At 33.4% G+C, this 22,161-nt stretch overlaps 1 protein-coding gene across 14 annotated transcripts in view; it reads right to left on the reverse strand.

The window, feature by feature from the left end:
* The window catches only part of Cep128 (centrosomal protein 128), a 428,016-nt gene that overhangs the window by 229,575 nt on the left and 176,280 nt on the right, over positions 1 to 22,161 (reverse strand). For all 14 annotated transcript variants that reach the window (XM_021245525.2, XM_087195433.1, XM_087195432.1 and 11 more), the window contains 2 exons: positions 19,748 to 19,807; positions 9,788 to 9,980 (listed from right to left, as the gene is read on the reverse strand). In XM_021245525.2, the coding sequence (XP_021101184.2) occupies positions 9,788 to 9,980; positions 19,748 to 19,807 (253 nt within the window). The remainder of the gene's footprint in view (positions 1 to 9,787; positions 9,981 to 19,747; positions 19,808 to 22,161) is intronic.

Here is a 22,161-nt window from a genome sequence, read left to right on the forward strand (position 1 = left end):
TGAAAGCACAATGACCATGAAAGGTACATGTTTAAAAAAGAAAGAAAGGCAAATGTTTTGAATCAATTCAGGACATCAAGTCAGCCACAATAATGCAACAAAAGACAAACTGAGAATTTCCAGAACTGTTTCAGAAATTGCCAACTGTTTGAGAAAGAACAATGGAACAAGTATGTTCAAAGTGAGGAAGAATTTTTTAGAGGAATTAATGGCAATCTGTCTTTTATTCTAATTATATTAAATTTACATATTCACCATATTTTCTGATTATACCATGTATTTTGAAAGCTTTCAAGAGTCAAATTTGTCATGAACAACAAAGTATAAGTTAGACAGACAGAACAGGTCTCAGAGATACCTGATCAATGGGATTTATGTAGATTGCTACAAAAACTAAATATATTATTCTTTAATCACTCAGAATTTTAATAACACAACAGAAAGGTAGGATCTTAAGTGACAGATTAAAAAGTAATAACTTCCATGGTAAAGGTACATATAAGAAAAGGATTGATCTCAGTTTTCTATTTATGGTAAAGAAAAGTTGAACATAACAGAAAATTAGAATTAGCTTCATTAAGTGCTTGCAGCTTAATGTTCCTGTGAACTAGTCAAGAAATTATAGCTTATCACATAACAAAACAATGTCAAAGAAAATTTTAGAAATATAATAGCTATCAAAACAATGGAGTTATACCTAACAATACAATCAATCACTTTTTCAAAAATGAACATTTCTAGTTCTTTAGTCATTATGAGAGTCAAGAAGACTGTTGTAATTTTTAACAGAGTAATTTTCTAACATTATTAATAAAAAACAATGTCTTTATAAATTCAAAGAACAGATTTCAACAAAATTAGGAAAGATAGGATGGTTCTATTTTGCAAAGCATGTTGAGGTCAAAAGAGTATTACTGGATCAGTTTAATATGTTATATGGTGGTATGAATGCAGGCTTGAGTTTTGCCAAGTCTTCTCCTGTCTGTAACTCACTGTCCAATTTTGGAGAAGTAATCTACCCACACCTGCCTCCCAGTCTGAGCTGTTTCAACTACAAAAAATGGGATAAATAATCTCACAAGGTTGTTTTCAATAATTTATATAAAAACTTGGGCATCACCAATGATCAATAGTCATCTCAAAGAGAATGAGAATTATCAGTTAAAAATAAAGATTTAGCATCGTCTGTATAGGGATATCGTTAGGAAACTTTTCAAGTTGTGACATGACTAAAATGACTTGCAAATTTCTAGAGTTCAAAGTCAAATAGTATCAGTAGGGAAAACAATCTATAATCTCTCATAATTGATACGATAAACAGTATTTACATGATATGGGAAGGAAAATGTACGAAAATCTAAATACTACAGAAAACACGAAGGGCTTTACTATGGAAAAATAAATAGAAGTACCCTCTTATTATAAATATCCTGGTTTCAAAAGATGCAGTGAAGAGTGCTAAACTAATAAAGGATATTATCAGAATGGTTTAGTGGGATAATTTAAAATTTTCTCTAATACTTTCTATTTGCCCCAGAGAATAAAACCTAATATTTATATATTTCCAAAGAACAAGGTAGTAAACAACAAATGTCATGCACTTATATCCAAAAGTTTTAAAGTAAACTGGAGTAAAGGGAAAAAAATTCCACTACCAATGTGCCAAAAAAGGGCACAGGGTGTAGATTTTACATACAAAGAGAAGGGAAAAACGTGGTGAGGCTTCTGTAGCTGTTTGAACTTCATTTTTTCAGCAGTGGGAAAACTAATAAAGCTTTGTGAGCTGGGGAGTCAAGAAATCAAAGCTGTTTTAATGAAGATTCATTAAGCAGAACTGATTAGAACAGCCGTCTTGTATGTGTGTGCATACGTGTATGGTTTCTCCAATGAAACACTGTTATTGGAAAGTCAATTGTGGGTGTGTTGGACGTAATTTACTATTAAAAATGCAAAACAAAATTTATGAATGATTTTCTCTTTTGTTTTAATTCGAGCATAGACAAGGTTTGTTTCCGTAAGATGTATGTAACCCTTTCAAAATGCTTTGTTAAACAACAGAGGAAACTGGGAAAGAAACAGCTGGAGCTCAGGGAACTGTGCAGCCTTAAACACCCACTGGAGAGGTCCTGCATGGGAAAGTCATCTGTCTTGCGTTCCAGCAGGCACACGGTGAAGACTAGTCGAGCAGAAGGCAAGGACAAGAGGCTAGGTGATCTTGCCAATAAGAAGTTTCTGCATTCCTTATAGATATCAATTAATAAAGAGCCACATAACACAGAGGTGCCATAATGGTTAATGTATGTGACGTGCTATTTGGACAATAGGGTGCCCAGATATTTAGTTAAACATTATTTTGGCTCAACATTATCTGTAGGGGTATTTCTAGATGAGATTAACACTTGCATCAGCTGACTGAGTAAAGGAGAGTATCCTCCCCGATACTGCTGGGCTCGTACAACCCACTAAAGGTCAGAATAGAACAAGGGAGCCTAAACAAGGAAAAGTTTGCCCTGTCTGCCTGATTGTCTTTGAGCTAGGACAGCAGTCTTCTCCTAGGACTGAGCCTCAACTTGAACTTATACCATAACCTGTTCTGGTTCTCTGGCTTTGAATTCAAACTAGAAATATACTACCAACTCCACTGACTCTTCAGCTTGCCAAATAAGTATCAATTTCAAATGAGGACCAATTTCAAACAAGTATCAATTTCAGACTTTTCTGCATTTATAACTATGTGAGCTCATTCTCTATAAAACACACCCCTATCCTTCTGGTTGTTTCTAGAGGACTCAGATAAGTATAGGAAGTCTAAAAGAGAGGGAAGACTGGATATGTGGGGAAAGACAAGGAAAAGTTTGTGTAATCACTAGCTGTAGTGGACAAGGAAATTGGAAAATGCAATCTTTCTTTCATACCCTAAGAACACAGATAGGTTTTAAAAGCTCTCAGGAAAACTCACATTAATAAACTAAGAAACCTTTTGAAGTTTCAAATTGAAATTTCATAGCTGTAAGAAATATAAGCTTTAAGGGCTGGGGATTTAGCTCAGTGGTGCTGCCACCTGCCTTGGTGGTACCTTGAGTTCGATCCCTGGTACCAAAAAAAAAAAAAAGAAAGAAAGAAAAAGAAAAAGAAATATAAGCTTTACATACCATAAGGTACTGTTCTCTATTTTCAAATATTTCCATTTCAAACTTTATGATGTGCATAAGTTTACTATCAGCAACCACATCTGATACCTAAACATGCTGGATCCCAACTTAAGTCTACAGCAAAGTATAATTAAACTTCAAATACTCAAGAATTCAATCATTATTAAGTTTCAGATCTAAAATGTCCCCCCAAAGTTTTCTGTATTCAGAGGTGGGGCTTGGGGAAGGCAATGGGATAACAAGGGTACCATACTCATCAATGGCTCAAGGTGCTGCTAGGAGGTGCAGCCAGGTAGGGGTGGGTCACTGGGCCCTGAACTAGAGGGTGTACAGGGTTCTTTCCCCTGCTCCACTTTGTTCTCTCCTTCCTGGTTGCCATGAAGTTTGAGCAACTTTCCTTGCCATACTTTTCTACCATGTAGTTTCTGCACTGAAGGCAAGCAACCTCAGCTTGAAACCTCTCAAAAACCATGAGCCAAGCTAAACCTGTCTTGTTTTAAATTATGAGGGTCAGGTATTTTGCCACAGCAACAGGAAAGTGACGAATGCAATCACGAACTGAAGTTTAAATCATGTTCTCAAATTATCAAATAAAATAATTTTTCATTATCTCTACTGATCAGCATCACTTAACTGGATAAGGTGGAGATAGCGTAAAAATAAAATAGTAAATAATGTTTTAAAAAATTAACAAGAATCTTGGAGATGGGGGAGATAGGAGAAATAAAAAGGGTTAAGATGTGATATATATATATGTATGTATCTATATATAGAGAGAGAGATATAGAGATATAATTTTCCAAGATGAATATATTATGTATCCCAAAAATACACTAATAAAAAATTATGGCATGCTAAAAATAAAAATTAACCAAAAGCTAATAAATGAATAAATTATACTTATAAATCATTTCCTAAATTAATTCAGAATATTTCAACATTACATTCCAACATGGAATAGAAAAAAATTGCTTCTCCTTTTTGAACTAAACAATGACTAATACTTCTATAAATAACATAACTGTCCATTATTCTTTCAATAAGAAAAATCAGAAAAACTGATATAATGTGAGGAATAAGTAACAAGCAATGAACAAAGAATGAGTGAGTATGTGGCTAGGAAAATCAGAAAGTAAATTTTAAACCAAAGAAAAATGATATAATCTCATTTATGCCCTACATGTTAGGAAAGATGCCTACAGTTCTCAAGTCCTTATTTTGTTTCTCCCACAAATGAATTCTAAGAAATTATCCTCTGTTCAAGCTATCAGTCACTAATTTCAGAAGCAGCATAGAGAAATCAGCTCAAAAGAGTTTCTCGGAACACCGGAAACAGAAAAAGCAAAGGACAAAGATGTAAAAAAAAAAAAAAAAAAAAAAAAAGTGAGATCATCACTGGTATATAAAGATAAACCAGGTAGACATGCACTTCTGAAAGTACAGAGTGTTATTTTAAGAATCGCTGCCATGAACAGAAAAGCGACTTTGAAACAGTGGAAAAAGAAAAGCTAAGTCATATCTCTGATACATAAAGTAAAATAACTTATCCTGAGGAATGCATAAGGCCAGAAGAATGAGTGCAGAGTATAACAGATTCATCTCTAAGCGAACACAATACCTTGGATCTCCCCCATGTAACAGACATGTACTTGGGAACCAGATTGTAAAAAATATATATACAGTGAAATATCCTACAATCTGGTTTAAACATCCACGACCAACACAAAACCAGGTCATTCACATTTAAATTTTTTTTTAATTGTGGAAAAGGAACAATGCCAAGAATAATGAGCTAAGTATGTTCAAAGCAAGCAGGAGTTTTCTGAGGGGGATTATTCCAATGGTTTTTTTTTTACTGTAATACATTTTTGGTTTAAATATTCACTTGATCAAACCACATTGATAAATTGTTTGCAGCAATTTCCGTCAAATAAAAACACCAGATCTGGTACCATTTGACTTCTGGCTCTTTCCTGAACTCAAAATGATTAATAAAAGATAAATGTTTTGAATCAACTTCAGGACATTAAGGTAAACAAACCAACACAACTAAAAACACTCAGGAAAGGACTTCTAGAGCTGCTTCAGAAAGTGCCAAGAATAGTGGGAAAAGTGTGCTTAAGAAGGCATTCTGAAGAAGATTAATGGCAATGTGTCTCTTTTAGTACAATAAATTTTTTGAATTAAAACAGATTACAAAAGGTTTTATATGCAAATCCAGTGGTCACTTATCATTCCTGCTATCCTTTTCTTAAATACCTCATCTATTCTTTAAGCATATACAAAGAAAGACTCCGTATCTTTCTCAGCTGCCTCTTACTGTGATAAGTGAATCTGCCAAAAATAGTGGTGTACTCAAAGTGCTAAAAGGGTCATACAAAAAGAAATCTTTAATTTTTACACCCTTGTTTTTTCCAAGATTTACTTCTCTACCTTTAACTTTTCATCCTATCCACTCATATCCTCTGAGATCTTGCCATACCAGTTAAACTTTCTACTTCCTGATGAATATTTCTATTCATGACTTTCTACTCAAGATTCATAATCATGCTCACATTTTTCTTTGGATCATACACGTAGAAAATATAAGACTCTAAAAGTTATATTCATTCTATTCTTGGGAACTAATTTTAGACATATACATAGTTTAAATACTCTTTACTTTTCTCATATTTAGGTATTTTGAATGTCATATTATACTAGCAAGGTAGCTCAAGTCATAGTACAAAATGGAGCTAGAATTACTATTAACAATATTATAGTATCTCTAAATGAATCAGGAAGCTATTAGAGAAATAAAATGAGTAAAAATGTAAATCATTTAAATACTATTATAAAATGCAATACATAAATGAAATATTAAGAAAGACAAATGCTGGCCAGGGATTTAGTTCAGTGGTTCCACTGCCTGCCTTGCAAGCGCAAGGTCCTGAGTTCGATCCCAGGTACCAAAAAGAGAAAGACAAATACTGTTACCTAATCCCAGTGTCATATACAAAATACAAACCACTCCAATTAAATTACTTAATCAACTTCTTCCAAAAATTTGTTGATTTGTCTTTTGTTTATTCAGAGTTTAATAAGTATGCAACTAAACATAAAGAAAGGAAAGAAATTTGCATCAATGCCCAGATATCATCTGTCTTCTCAAAACTAAAATTTTGGAAGCTATAATGTTCCTTTTTAAACTGTGTTTTCTCTTTCACTAAACATTAATGCTGATCAATTAATGTTATTTTTTCCATTTTACTCATTCATTCCCTTATTCGACAAATACCTTACCTCAATAATTTTCCAAAGTTATTAGTACATTCTATAAAAGCCTTAAGTTAAAAGCCAATAATTTTTTTTAAATTTACAATATATTCCACATACAGTTTTTTAGAACAAGCAGTGCACGTCTTTAAAAACCTGGATCAAAGAACAAATCACAAAGGAAAACATTTTCTAATTCAAACTATATCATAATAGAAACACACAAAACAGAAATTTGTGAAATCCTCCTAAAGTATTGCTACGGTAGTAACTTACACCTTTAAATGAGTATATTAGGAATGATCAGTGTTAAAGTTTCTAACAGAAAAAGCAAAAAAAAAAAAAAAACAAAACCAAATGATATGTAAAGCAAGTGATATAAAAGGAAAAAGAAGAAATCAATAAAATAACAAGATAAATATTAGAAAAATACAAAACTTGTTTTGTTACAAATATTTTTTAAAATTAACTAACCTCTTTATAAAAGTACAAAAAAATGTAGAAAATATCAATAGCATGAATGTAATGGAAAGCCTAAATAAAGATTGCACAAAACTTAGGAGAAATATTAACCAAAAAAACTTTAATGCCAATAAATTCAACAGAATTTCTAAATAACATTTATCAATACATTTCGCAAAATAAAAATTATAGGTCTAAATGGCTTCACTGACAAATTCTATCATACATTAAAAAAAAAATACAAAATCTATTCAAATGCTCCAACCACAATGAAAGGAAAAACATAACTTGACTTATTTTATGAGCCCATCATTACAATGATATTTAAATCAGATGACATTATAAGAAGCTATAGACCAATATTCCTCACAAATATTGACCCAAAGATTATCAATAAACCATATCCAGCTATATGTAAAAAGAAAACTCTACTATGACAAAGTAAGGATTATCCCAGGAATGCAAGATTAGATTAATATTTACTGGCAGTCTCAACTAGTTGATTAAGGTAAGGAGAAAAACAGTGTCTATCTCCAGTTGATGTTGATTGTGTACCAGGAAAACACTGAATACTAAGGAATCAACAAGAATAATAACAAAAAAACACTAGAACAAACAAATGACCTTAATTAGCAAGGTCAAAAAATACAATGTTAATATTTTTTAAATCAATTGTATTTCTATATACAAGAAATAAACTCTAGAATTTAAAATTGTAAACATTATTTATAACTGCATCATAACAAGAAAATTGGGGATAATTCTAAACATGATGTGTTTGCTAAACTTCTTTGCTAAAACCTATATAAAGTTAAAAAAAAACAGGCTTAATACTTGTTTGCTAAAACCTACATAAAGTTAAAAAAAACAGGCTTAATAAATTTCATATTCAAGGATTAAAAGACTCAATAGTAAGATATTATACCCATTCTTAAATCTATATATTGAACATAATATCAACAGACGAGCAAGTTCTTTTCTAAAAAGAACAAACTGATTCAAAGATGTACGAGGAATTAACATTCCTTATCATTAACACCCTAAAGATACAGGGTAATCCAAAAACCTACCATCATATTCAAAAAGTAGAAATAAAAAGAATCATACTGAGAGATAAAGGACTTTATAAGCTTACCTTCTGAAACTTTTCTAATTTACTATTATCTAAGTACACAAACATATGAGTCTTTAGATTTCTCCCCACTGCCAAGCTCATGTATTCATAATACACTTTGTATTAATCCTCACACAAAGAAATTACTTAAAAGGTAACAATATTAACAATATTCATTAAAATAAAACTGAGTTGTAATCTAGTGTTAATCGGGGAATACTTCATACAGTATATAGAGACCATACATCATCTATCTATAAGTCTCTTAATTATGCTATCTTACTAGCATATTAACAGAAATTCAAGGCCATCTTCAGACATTACTATTTGTACAAATTTTCTTTCAGTTGCCTATAGCAAGTTCTCAGAATATGACTAAAGTCTGTCAAAGACTCAATAATAATACTAAAATGTGATTCATCTTTCCATACTCAATTCTCATTATAACTAAAAATATAAGGCACAGGTTTTCCAAAGGTATATGTTACAATGACAACAGATAAAATGCAGAGGCAAAAAATAAGAACTAATTTGTTTTCTTTTATGCCAGCAACTAAAAATACTTGCAAGGCTGCTCTTTTTTTTAAAATCTTGGAATGTCATTAATTTTTGTTTTTATGTTACTATAAAGTGGATATATAATTGTCATTTTAATCTTAAGTAAATAAATATTATTTTAAATTCTCAATTTTACTCTTTCCTATGGTAAACACTGATATATAGACACATTAATAAAAGTTCTTGGGCAGGGGATTTAGCTCAGTGGTGCTGCCACCTGCCTCGCAAGCACAAGGTCCTGAGTTCAATCCCCGGTATCAAAAATAAATAAATAAATAAATAAATACAAGTTCTTTGAGTCCTCAAAAATTTTAAGAATATAAAATGGTTCTGATACCGAAAACATTAAGAATCACTACAGTACAGTAATAACTTCTAAGCAGTACATGTGGGGAGAACAACCCTAATTATGAAAAGGAAGAACAAAAAAAATTATTTGAAAAAGGATTATCAAATGTTAATGTTCAGATTTTCTTAGTTGGACATTATATTAAGCCTCTTGCAGATCTAGTAAAATTCACCAGCAAAACAATAGCACAAGACCCACATATGCAAGACAGACACACAGCATTTCTCAGTATAACTACTTGTTTTCCTTGTGCCCATCATAATGGATCCCTACTGTAACAGAATGGAAAAGTTTTTCCAAGTTCCTTGTCCAACTATTAAAGTTAGACATTGCCTACATAGTAACCCTGCCACTACTCTCCCAAACTCTCCTCTTAACCTCTTGTGCTTACCTCCACCATGCTCACCACATTCTAATGTATTGTACCTTGACCTATTTATTGCATTTATTTTCTGTCCCCCCACTCAATATAAGGTAAGCTATGTAAGAGCCAAGTTTTATTCTGCCTCATTTACTGATGTGTCTTTGGCACCTAAAAGAGTGCCAAACACAAAATAAATAATTTTTGGATGAATTAATGGGGGTTTTACTGAAGTAAAATGTAAACTGTGTTGTTTTACCAGGTAGAAGAGACACCTTAGCAAACCAATACCTGCACTCAGACAGTGGATACACACGCTGTGCACATGTGAGGGATGCTATGACTAAAGGGAAACTCTTGCAGCTCAACAGCTCCTCTTCTAGTCTCAGAAATGAAGAAAGATAAGACAAGAGACAAGAAAGGCAGATGGATATGAAAACAGTTCAAACTAGAGGCAGTACAAGTAGGCTTTTTTCCAAACCTAGCATTCCATGAATACAAACAAAGAAAAATAAGAATAAGAAGAGCTAACACACCTCTCTTTTCCTGATGTATTTCTTCCAGAAGCTGCTCCTGCCTTTCTATCTGTTCAAAGAGACACTGCAGCTCAGATTCCTTGTTCTGGGACAGCTCCCTGAGTTGCTGTCTGCATAGCATCAGCTGGTGTCGCAAATTCTTCTCTTTGTTTTCTCTTTCTTTTAGTTCCTCACAGAGCCACTGAAGTTTAGTCTAAAACATGAAATATCTACTTTAAAAAAAAAACACAAAAATCCAGAAGACAGTAGCATTTCAAATTAATGAAAAAATAAAGCAACGTGATCAGAAAAAAATACAGATGACTATGTCAAATTTTTTAAATCCATGTTTTAATTTACATACAAGTTTTTAACAGCTAAAATCAGGTTCAGAAATGAAATCATAATGTTCTTAGATTTTTATAAAATACTTGGTATACTCTATCATCCTCAGAAAGGAAACATCACAGAAAAGCTTGACTATTACATCTCTAATCATACTACAAGTGATGCCCTGATCTGACATGTAAAGCAGTCAAGACAACCATGTGAAAATAAAAAGCATCCCAGGATAGGACTATTTTATTTCAGAGACTTTTAAGAAAATGAAGATAAGATTCCTAGTCATGATGGCTAAAAATGCAATAGGTCCAATGAATCAGATAGAGGGAGAGATTATCTATAAACCATGGGAATGAGGTCAACATTTTCCCACATTCAGGAGGCTAGGAATTCATCTAAAAAGTAAAGGTTTGTGTTTTATCAAGAGAAATTATCTTGTTTTCTGCTATTAGCTTTTTGATTACCTAAGAAACCATGTATTAACATAGGATTTGATATTTGAAATTGTATATCTGAGACTAGATATGTAGGCATCTGATTACTAAATATGCTGTCTAAATGTGCATTTGGAAAACTAAAGATATATAAGTTTGCTATATGCATAGCTACCAGTAAGTGCTCTCTTTTACAAAGCATTTGGACCTTAAACATATAAAATAGTAACTAAAACTTAACATTTCTGCTGTTATTCAGTATCATTCAGGTGGGGAAAAACCTCACCACTTGGACAATCCTGCCACTTAAAATATGGTCTACATTTATGGGCTTTAATTAAATAAGCATTTTTGTTAGTATATAAATGAGATACACTTGTACATCCAGTAGTGAGTCTATCTGTGGTCATTAACAAAGTTTTCTGAGCTTGTAAGAAATCTAAAGCCACTCTCTCATTTTTCAACACTATTGTTAAATTTTGTAGATCTGTTAAATACAAAATACCATGATCATAGCTATATGCCTGAGCCACAGATTCAAATTTTCCCCTTAAATAAAAAACTAGGTTGATATGTAAAAATTTTTATGTAACTGTGATACTAATTACTGCTGACTTTTTCATGTGTTAAATGCATTTGCATTCCCAAAGTTTACAAACCTTCTAAAGTAAAGCACTTGAGGAAAACACTTTAACATACTGCTCCTCTTCCCCCCAAGCTTCCAAGAATCAACATTGTTTGTAATAATAGACATTTTTTTGGTTGCGTTCCTAAATGTATTAGGATAATTTATATGCCTATACATGGTACGTTCCAAAATTAGTCACCTAATTTGCTTACAGCTTACATCTGTAAGCAAATACTTAAAAGGAACCTACTTCTGACAAAACTAGACTTATTCTGTTTTTTAAGTTATTATGTTAACTGGATTTGTTCTGCTTTTATCTTTAAGATTTTCCTTGTAAAACTTTTTAACTGTGGTCTGTTAACATTCTTCAGAAGCATGACTTTTAACAGATAACCTGAATAGTATTTTAACATGATAGGTGATTACCTATATGATAGATGAGATATGATACTGACCCTCAGTACCCAGAGGAAATTCCAATAGGATCAAAACCTACTATTCCCACTTTAAGACTGGTGTTACTGGCCTTGTAGGTATTCAACAACAAAGGCCTGGAGACCAAAGCTAAGGAAGACAAAAGGGCAAAGAGAATAACCAATACTTTTGCCCTTACCCTCCAAGGTCACCTCTGACTCAGGGCACAATGGGACCTCAATGAAAGGGTCCTACAACTCCAGTGAGTCACGTAACCTCCCAAGCAGGGGCATCTCAGACCCCAGAGGACAGGAGTCAATGTGCCTTGTGCTAAAAGGAAGGTGACTAAAAAGAGGCCTGTCCCATGCTTCTAAGGGAAGCCATGTGACCAAGCAAGACCATGGCCCATCATGGCAGATAATACAAATGCTAATCATCTAAGGGAGCCAAAAAGGCTCTTTGTGCATTCTTAAAAGTAACTGGAGAAGACTTGCTTGACCTTAATAGTAAAAAGGAGGTTAATTCTGATTACTGACTTGGTTTTAAATGTTCAATGGCCAAATATAAGAGAGTAAAATAGTTAACATTTAAAAAGAGAGAAAGGAAGAGATTATCTTTTTTGTCTTCTCCATAAGATCAAGTCATTCAGGGAGGAATGATAGAAGCCTGAAACAGGAACGGGTTAACAGCCAAATTCCTCAGCCCTTACCTCCTAGTCATTAAAAGTGTAATTTGTGTTTTCTTCTGGGATAGTTAAGAACTTAAAAGCCATTTTTGCTATGAACCATGATTCTTCACCAGGGTCTATAGATGTCCAAGAAGTAACTAAAAGCAGAGCAAAGTTTGAACATTTTGTGTCGTTGTTACCTTAAAACTTTAGAACAAATCCCTTTTGAACTTTGCACATAGGTTTGTTAATATTTAGGGAATATCATCTGTTTAAAAGTTAGCAAAATAAGGTTAATTAGTCCTGAATTTATATAACCTCACTTCTTCAAGATTAAAGACACCAGAATCAGGTATTTCCCAGAACATTCAACATTGCCTGGAATGCATTATGTATATCATTATGCATTATGCATATCATTATGTATATCAAAAGTGTACCGATAAAATTAATTTTAAAAAAGAAACAATGCCTGAAAGCCTCAAGTTATTGTGCTAAATCTGTAATCACCTAGATTTCAGAAAAGGCAGAACCTTACCTGATTCAGACCATCACTGACACAGATAATCCTTAAATGGAAAGGAGCCCACCACTTAGCCAAAAGATTCTAGAGCTATGATACTAGGACTGAGATAATGATCCCACCCCACCAGCTATTCCTTAAAAGCTGGTATCCCAACTCTGCAGGTAAGCCAGCCTGAACTCCTGTACTAGAGTGTGCCCCTCTCGCTACCTAAGCTACCTTTCTTATCTACTAACTTTCAAATTAAAGCCTTTTATCCTGAAGAGAAAAAAGAGATTAAAAAGTTAATGAAGGCAACTGTTTTTCACAGTCTCTAACTTCTAATCTTTATTATTTAGGTACTGGAGGCAAAAATGTGAAAGAAATGTTTCTTCAACCCTTAATACAAAAGGATTAAGTCATGTCTCAAGGCCTTTCCAAATAAGGCCACCCCAAATCCCCAGTTGGTTTTAAACAATCTAAACAGTCCTTACCATAATAAGAATCAAAATGAGTGAAGGAGAATTAAAAAGGGAAAATCAGGCTTAAGTTATTGGCCAGTTTCCTTGAACAGCACTCACTCATAAGTAGGAAAGTTCTAGACCTCTACAAGTGTCAAGACCTCATATCTAAATGGGCTGTGTAGAAGATATAATGAAGTAAAGTTGAGATATGGCCCACAGACTAAGGCCTCCTCACATTTATCAGCTTTCCAACACTCCAGCACGAGAGAAAAGTCACAGCACCTTTTGTCAGAAGGCCTATATAACACACAAGAGCTTCTGTGACATAAAACAAAAATTATCAGTTTCAATCCCAGTTTAATGTTTTTACCCAACAATTTAAGAGCACATATAGAAAATAACTTCACATTTCCTCAATGCTTTTCTACCTACCTCATCTCAATCTCTGACCTCTGCTTACTACCTAAGGTCACTACCATTGATAAGTGGTAATAGAGAACAAAAAGACAAAAAATCTGGTTTGTCCTAACAATAATCCACTGGTTCTCATAAAATTAAAATAAAATAATAACAAAAAAATCCAGAAATAAAGTACTGGAGCAAATTTGTTATGGATTAAACTGTATCCTTGCAAAACTCATATCTGAAAGCCAAAACCCCAAGTGCAACTGTATGTAGAGACAGCTTTAAGAAGGTAATGAAGTGCAAATGAAGTCATAAGTGTAGGTCCCTAACCTGACACTATGCCTGGAGTTCTCATAAGAGGAACAGATGCTAGAACAAACTTTCCCTTAAGAAAGATCAAATGAAGGCTCAGAAACAGTTGCCTTCCACAAACTAGGAAAAGAGATCTCACCAGACAATAAACCTAGCACCTTGATCTTGGATTTTCAGCCTGCAAATCCCTGAGAAAATGAACATCTGTTATGTAAGCCAATGTTTGGTGTTCATTACTGTAGCCCAAGCAGACTAACATAATATAACCCACAGTTTAAATTTACTCTATGAAGCCTTTACTCTATTATCAAACAAAATTAAAAACAGGTTATAATTAGGTACAGAAGCTTGTTGCAAATTGAATATGAATGCAGAGTATGTTATTAACCAAAAACAAAAATATCAATTTATGGAAATTTAATCAACCAATGATCAATTATGACAATCAGTGTTTGTTAGATAAAATACCCAACATCTTCATAAGTATCCCAGAAAAGCAGCTTGAAACACTGTACAGGAATAACTTGAACAATTCCAAATAATTAGTTGACAAGTCTATTAATCATAGAGCAAAACTCATTCCATTAACCACTCACAGGAGCATTTTACAGATTACATAACAGCCTCATTTATTTAACTACATCAATAAGCATTGTTAAATAAACAAAAATAGAAAATTTCAAAGTAAAGTAGATTTTTACCTTCATAGCTGCCAGCTCCCAATGAGGTGGGAATATTTGCAAGTATCTACTAAAACTATAACAATGATCTTTTTAATCTGTGAGAAAACTTCACTGAGTTTTAGTGTAAAAATAAAGTCACAAGGAATGAGTTAAAAGCTAAAAACAAAAGGAAACAAAACTGGCAAATAAAAAGACTACAGCTTACAGAATTAGGAATATTATTAGATTCTATAAATTTGCTGCTTTAACTACTATGTTTCCTTCATCAAAACCCTCAAAATAATTTTGAAATTAAATTCTTATACAATAGCCGGGGATTTAGCTCAGTGGTGCCACACCTGCCTCGCAAAGCACAAGGTCCCAAGTTCGATGCTGGGTACCAAAAAAAAAAAAATTCTTATACAAGAACCAGAGGGAAAAAAAGAAAAGAGAAGGGAAACTTTTTAGAATGTGCCAAAACAAGAACTAAACCAGAACTTCAAAATCAAATCCATATCAATCTAAAATTACAATTGTAATTTTATAATACTTTCTCCACGTCTCACTTAGTTATGAGTTAAGAAGCAAAAATATCTCTATATTTTAATATATAAAATACTTTTCCTCTGATGAAACTAAATGTATTACATTTATACAATCTAAAGTACATTTCCAAGAAATCAATCAAGATACTGAGAATAATGTTTTCACTTTTGTATCAGAAGGATAAAATACTAGATATTTACACCCTCAAGAATTAAATACATTGGGTCTAATACTTCTTATCCTATGACTTTAAAAATATTTTTATCCCTGTCACTTAGAAGACAATATTCATAAATGCAAAGTGTACGCTCAAGTGTAGATTATACAACTAATGGAGAAAAACAATGGCATAGAGTTCAGCAACTCAAGTTCTAAACCCTTCTCAGTAACTAGTTAGCTTTATGCCCTTAGGTTAAATTCAAAACTACCCAAGCCTCAGTTTTCTTACCTACAAAAGGAGGAAGGTCAAACTACATGACCTCTAAAGCTGCTGTGTCAGTTGTACAGCAGGGAAAAGCAAATGTTTTCCAATGCCTAGAACACATTATAGTATAAAAAATATGAGTCCTAGAGATGATGCCAAACAGGGTAATACAGGAAAATCCCCAAACAATGTAGAAGTATATTAATATCACAAAGTTTACAACAGCTCTGATAAATAAAGGCAATGCTTGGGAATTAAATATGTTTATTGAAATCTCATCTGTTTGCTATTTGTTCTTCTATAATGTATAAGCTCAAGAAGTACCTTGAATGAACTCGAGGCAATCGTCCTGCTTCAACCTCCTGATTGCTGGGATAACAGCCCTCACCACACTGCCACAGTGACTCTCCCTGCTATGTGGTTCCATCCTCAGAGAGTACTTGTCTGCTCTGGATTTGAGAAACTGTCCCTACTCTCTCACTGGGAAACACTTTGCTACTTCTCATGATTTGAACCTAAATTCTGATCTGTGCCTGTCTACTTCTTTTGAGACTTTCCTGACTGAACAGAATTTTCTGTTTATCAATCCCTGTGGTGGAATCTCTGTCAATAACTATTGCTGGCTTGTCTGCCAGGTCTCTGCATGCCCGTTTATTCTGCTACTACTAACCCTTGCCTGGAGTCTCCTAGTTTGGCTTGAGAATCTAGATAGCTCCTTCTCCATCACCTTCTCACACAACACTGATCATCACTCGCATATTATCACCAAAATATCACTCCTGTCTTTCATTGCTTTGGAATCTCTGAACAATTTCCTTAGCTCTGTCTCATCTGGGCGATGGGAAAAGCCTCTTAACTGAACTCTCTGCCTTTGATCTTAGCACCTCTAATCCACCTTTCATAGTCACTATCAGAGAAATACTTCTAAAATACTAATATGAGCGTGTCACTCTCTTGTTCAAAACTCCTTTGCAATTCTTCACTAATGCAGATCTGGATCCAAGCTCCTGAAAATGACTTGCAATGTTCTTCTCAATGAACCTGATCTCTGTATCTACCTGCAACCTCCTACCCTGCCATTCTGTCTTACCCATTCATTTGCACTTGCGCCAAGTTGCTTGGGGCTTCTTTGCTTTCATTATACTGTTTCTTTCCCAAGCCATCCCTAGATTGTTTTCGCCTACATCATTCTCTTTTTCCTTTACCTGCCTGGTTACCTTCAACTTTCACCTGAGACATGAGGCTTTATGGTACCTTCTGTATACTTCTATCTCAGCTCTTACACTTATTTAAATATTGAAATTACCTGTATATGTGTGTGTGTACTTTCTGACAAGAGCAGGTTTCTGAAGAAGCAGAATCACGTCTCATTCATTTTATGCCACAGCATGTAACATAGCATCTAAGATATGGGACATACTCAGGAAATTTTGTAAAGCTGAATAAAACTTTACCTCTACATGCCTTGCTAGAATTTATGACAAAAACATCCCTAACTCCTTCCCTGGCATTCCTTGACAATCATCATCTCAACCTTATTCCTTCCTATAAAGTATCATCCTGACTTTTCATTGGTTATTTTATCTGTAAATCTGTTCCAACTCTCAGGTGGACTTCACATTTTGTTATACCACTGTCAACAGAGCAACAGTGATAAAATCCCCACCCAATCCTCTAGTTCTGCTAGAATTAAAACAGAAGAAATTCATTTAATAGATTTATGAAAACAATTACCAAATGCCCTCAGAGGTCCTTCCAATACTGCAAGATGTCAGCATGGGCTAACTGAATAGCAATTCTACTTTCCATACAGTATTTGTCCTCTGATTTCAGATCTTATCTTCAATACTTATAGAGCTGTCCAGTCACAGTTCATGGGAATTACAGTATTGTAGACCATCAATAACCTAGGCCATCTTTCTAGTAAATAGGTTCAATTCCTCCTTAGTCAGTTGGTCAGCATAGTATTTTTATCACAACCCTTTTACACTATAAAAGGCACAGTTGTCTCATGCAGTATTAAAACTGCTCTGATCAGAAGTTCAATCCTATTAAATGATAAGGAAAACTGCTCACTGGCTCCCAAATTAAAGAGCTATGATTAAGAGTCATCTCTGACTCTCATAATTTAACTGAACCACAGCAGTGAAAGCTTTCTGTTCAGAAATGATAACGAATTTAACTTGAAAGGAAATTCCAAGTACACTGCTCTTGTCAGAACTGCGGCATTGAGAAAAAGAAAAAAGCTGTATTAATGTACAAGAGATTTGTCTGGCCAAAAATTTTCTGAGAGAGCAAAGTATGCATATTCTAAGTTTCTTATGCAGGTGGCTGAAACATTAATTTCCATTTATTCCTATCAAATGGTTAGGAATGTACAGGATCACATTTTAAAAGCTGAAGAGGAAAATTTTGAAGATGAGTTAAATTCTCGTGCTCAATCATAATCATTTTCTTTTCCTCTTAAGAATGTTTTTTTTTTTAAAGAGGCTTGTCTAATACATCACTGTCCTTCAGAGGTGACTCTGATCTTCACCCCACCTTTCACCTGCACGTTAATGTATAATCTTGGCGCATGATCCATGCTTACTCAGATAACCTCATCTTCTTGCCATTGTTCTGTCCATGATCAGCCAATTGGAGAGCTTCTTTGCATTTCTTTTTTTTAACAGTAGCAAAGTTTTATTAAAAGTAGGAAAAGAAACAGGCTCTGGAGAGTTTGGGCCAAGTAAAAGTAGGAAAAGGAGTACACTCTACAGTGTGAGGGTGGACCACCATGCAGGAGAAAATACAGTGGCCTTCTACCTATTTTCTTAAGACCAAATTTAAATACTGCTTTTGTTGCACAGTAGCTAGCTTTCTACAAAATTCTTCTAGAAGCATACTGGTTCTGCCACCTTCTTAGCACAAATACCAGAGTTAGTTCTTCCTTCTTCTATGTCCTCTGTCGGTGTTTATGTGTACATATAACAATATCACACACTTCAAAGATTTTTCAAAATGTGTTTACATCTCAGTTTTCTCTATTAGGCTTTACACTGCATGAGCAAAGCGCATGGCTTGCTAACCCTCATATCCACAGGGTGTGTCACAACATAGAACACAATCAATAAATCTTAGCTGAATAAGCAAAGACTTTAGATGACAATATATACAATGGTAAGACATTAATTATGAGTTGCACATGGCACATAATCTGATTTTTCCATTCTTTACTTGGCACTAGAAAAGTTACTTTCCTTCTCTGAGACCTGGTTTGTCTTATTTTTCAAGTATGAATAATAAAACAAAAGGATTCTTTCTTATTATAAATTCATTAGATTTACAGTGCACGTGGTTTCCTACAGAATTTAAATGAGTTAAAAGGTTTTTCAATATTAGCATCTTAAACTGAAGGAAAATAGACTAAAAAGGAATGAAGTACATAAAACTCAATACTTAAATACCTACAACTAAACTGATCATAATATCCCATATATTTTAATTAATGAATTGCCAAGTTGATCTGAAATATTAAAATAGCTAATTATTCTACACAACAGTAATTCTTTTTAATAAAATTAGAAAATTATTCAATTTTTTTTTGCTTACTTTCCATTAAATTTAAAGTATAATGCCAAAGAACCACAAAGCAAGGAAGCTATTTTTAGAAGAAAAATTTTATCCATCTCACTTTGTGAACAACATCAAAAGAGCTAAAAAGATGTGCTGTCTGCTTACACCACAGATGTGGCACAGGCACGGATGATTCCATGTAAGCCCTATGCAGCTGGCAGGTTTGTTTGCTCTTATCTAGAAGAACCAAAATATATTAAGTTCATAGGTCTACAATGAAGATTAGTTCTAGATGCCTTGACCTTTGTAAAAAGCCAGAGAAAATAAATTCCCAACCCAAGAAGAAGGCAGAAGAATACATCTCTATAACTATCTGATCCTTAATATTTCAATAGTTTAATCTTCCTTTATTCTCTTACGCGAGGCCTATATATTAAAGCTGATTTTTAAATGTTAAATTAAGAAACATGGAAGTGTTTTAAATATGCTATCATGATATTTTCCCTTACAATGAAGTATTATAGCTTCATATGCTCAGTAATATTTCAAAACATATGAATAAACCAATAGGGTGGCTTAGAGATCATAAATATTATGATAACTTTAGGATGAGCAAGTATATTTACCTTACTTTCTGCTAACCAACGATGTGGGTCATAATATACATCAGGGCCAGAAGATAAAACCTACAAAAAAAGAGGAAAGATTACAGAAATGGATTTTTCTGTGATATGAACTTGCATAAATTAAAAGTTTGGGGCTGGATATCCAAAAATGCACTCCCTGGACCTAAGGATTTAAAAGAATAAAGTTGTGCCAAGTATTAAACTAATTCCAAACCATTTGTTAAGTGCCTATATATGTTTATTTACTTACTATTTATTGGCAATAAAAATCAACTATCCAGTATTGTCATCATGAGAATCTCAGACAGACTCCACAGAGTTTTACATGGCAAATAGCCTTGATTAAAGCCAATTTACTTCATTTTTCTTTATTTTTCTCAGTCTTGTTCTACATAATGCAGGTTTAAATGTGATTACATGGAAACAATGTTTTTCTCATTTATCCTTCTTTAATTTAATACTACGAAGGTCATTTTGTCTCATCAATGACTGTGAAGAACAGATAAAAATTCATCAATATGACCTCACACAAATATTGGTTTATATTTCAACATAGTAACAAATTCTGCAATAAATTATTGTCTGTATTTATCTTTACACCAATTCCTTGCCATTTAGTTTTTTGTCTTTTTACTGATGTACAATTATTCTCAGAAGTTGGCAATGACTTTATAATTACAAACAAAGCCTTTATATCAGTCCTGCTTTCTTTCAACCCTGCACTACATATACTATCATCTTTTTAGATGCATTCTGTGTAAAAATATCCAATCTGTCTACAAAGTGATATCTATTCCGATTCTCAAACACTTCCATATCTCCTCATATGTGAGCACATTAGAACCCTATCAAGACTATCTTTAGATAATTCACTTAGACATACCACAAATGTATATTAAGCATCTATCATATGTCATATACAACAATGTATTCCTATATTCAATCTTTCATCCACCTTTCTATTTAAATCTCATACTATTCTCTTCTTTTTCAGTGCAATTCTTCCTTATCACTCTAGTATTCAGTGTTTTCTTCCTCTCCTAACTCTACTGTGTTGTTCACCATGTGTCAACATCCATTTGTCACTGATTATAATATACTTTTGTTTTTCATTCACCTATGACATATACTCAACTAAATCTTTCTTGACCTCACGCTCATGACTGAAGTAAAAAAATAATCTGATACAAAGAATACAAGTAATGTTCTAATTTTATGATTTGGTTCACAGATTTATAAATGACTTCATGTATAAGGAAAAAGCCTTGATCATTTCTAGTGGTGTAGCTTAATTGCTCTACATTGCAGCTTATTACCTAAAAAGTATACAATCAACCTCGTAAGGCCAAGTATAGATCAAATAAAACAAGCATTAGCACACTTTCTAGCCCACAGAATATACTATCACTGCATATCAAGATATCATCATCAATAAACAAACTTCAAGGTCTGTTCTGCCAAGAGTACTATAACAAGTATCTGTCATTAGAAAACGATAGAGGAGCCAAATGTCTATGTGAACATCTTACCAAAAACACACCAAATAGTAATGATAGCTAACATTAGTTCACTATCAAGAGCAAGGTATTTCATATTATAATGTACCATTTCTATATGTTATTTTACTTTATCCTAAGGAGCCAACTTGTACCTGAAGATGGGGGTCCTGTGGGAAGATAGAGATTGCACAACTTGTCTAAGATCATGTGTTAGAAATGCATTAAACCTACATCTTGGTCCAAAACCCACCCTCTTTTTAATCTATAACAAAATGAATATTGAGTCCAACCACTATGTGAAGAGATAGATTCAAATGAAGATATCCAGAGCTGAGCTACATTTAGCTGAGCTCTTATATTATCTAAGACTGCTCTATAAGAATGAGTACTTTAATCCAGACAGTTTTGTAAAGGTTTCATAATGGCAGTGATTTAATCTTACGTCTGTCTTTAAGTTTTCTTTACTAAAGTTTAATGGTTAGCACATACGCTGGCCAGTAAAAAAAAAAACTTTAACTAGAGATAATATAATATTCTCCAGAATGTTTCTCCATCTGTTATTAAATCCATTCCATACCATAGCCCCTATATAAAATGAATGAAAATTTTATCAGCAACATTTCATACCTCAAGAAATAAGAGATAATTGGAAATACTCCTTTTTTTGAAAATATTATAAACGCTTCTTCTGCCACTCTCCCATAGAATTATAAGGTAAAAAATCAGACTATCTTTAACAAATCCATTGGTGGTTTTCTTGTGGTAACACCAAATACTAAATTCTTGGGTATTAAATTTTTTCAAGTGTGTAAGAACAAAATAGTGCTAGTGGGAAGAGACCCACAATGAAAATATACACTCTTCTATATTTACTTTCTACCCATGACTTGAATTAAATTAGTCTTTCTCTAACTG

This window comes from Heterocephalus glaber, unplaced genomic scaffold (genome assembly GCF_053883595.1).
Source record: "Heterocephalus glaber isolate CG9 unplaced genomic scaffold, H.glaber_assembly_v1.0 deba00001608, whole genome shotgun sequence".
In the NCBI taxonomy this organism is placed as follows: Eukaryota; Metazoa; Chordata; class Mammalia; order Rodentia; family Bathyergidae; genus Heterocephalus; species Heterocephalus glaber.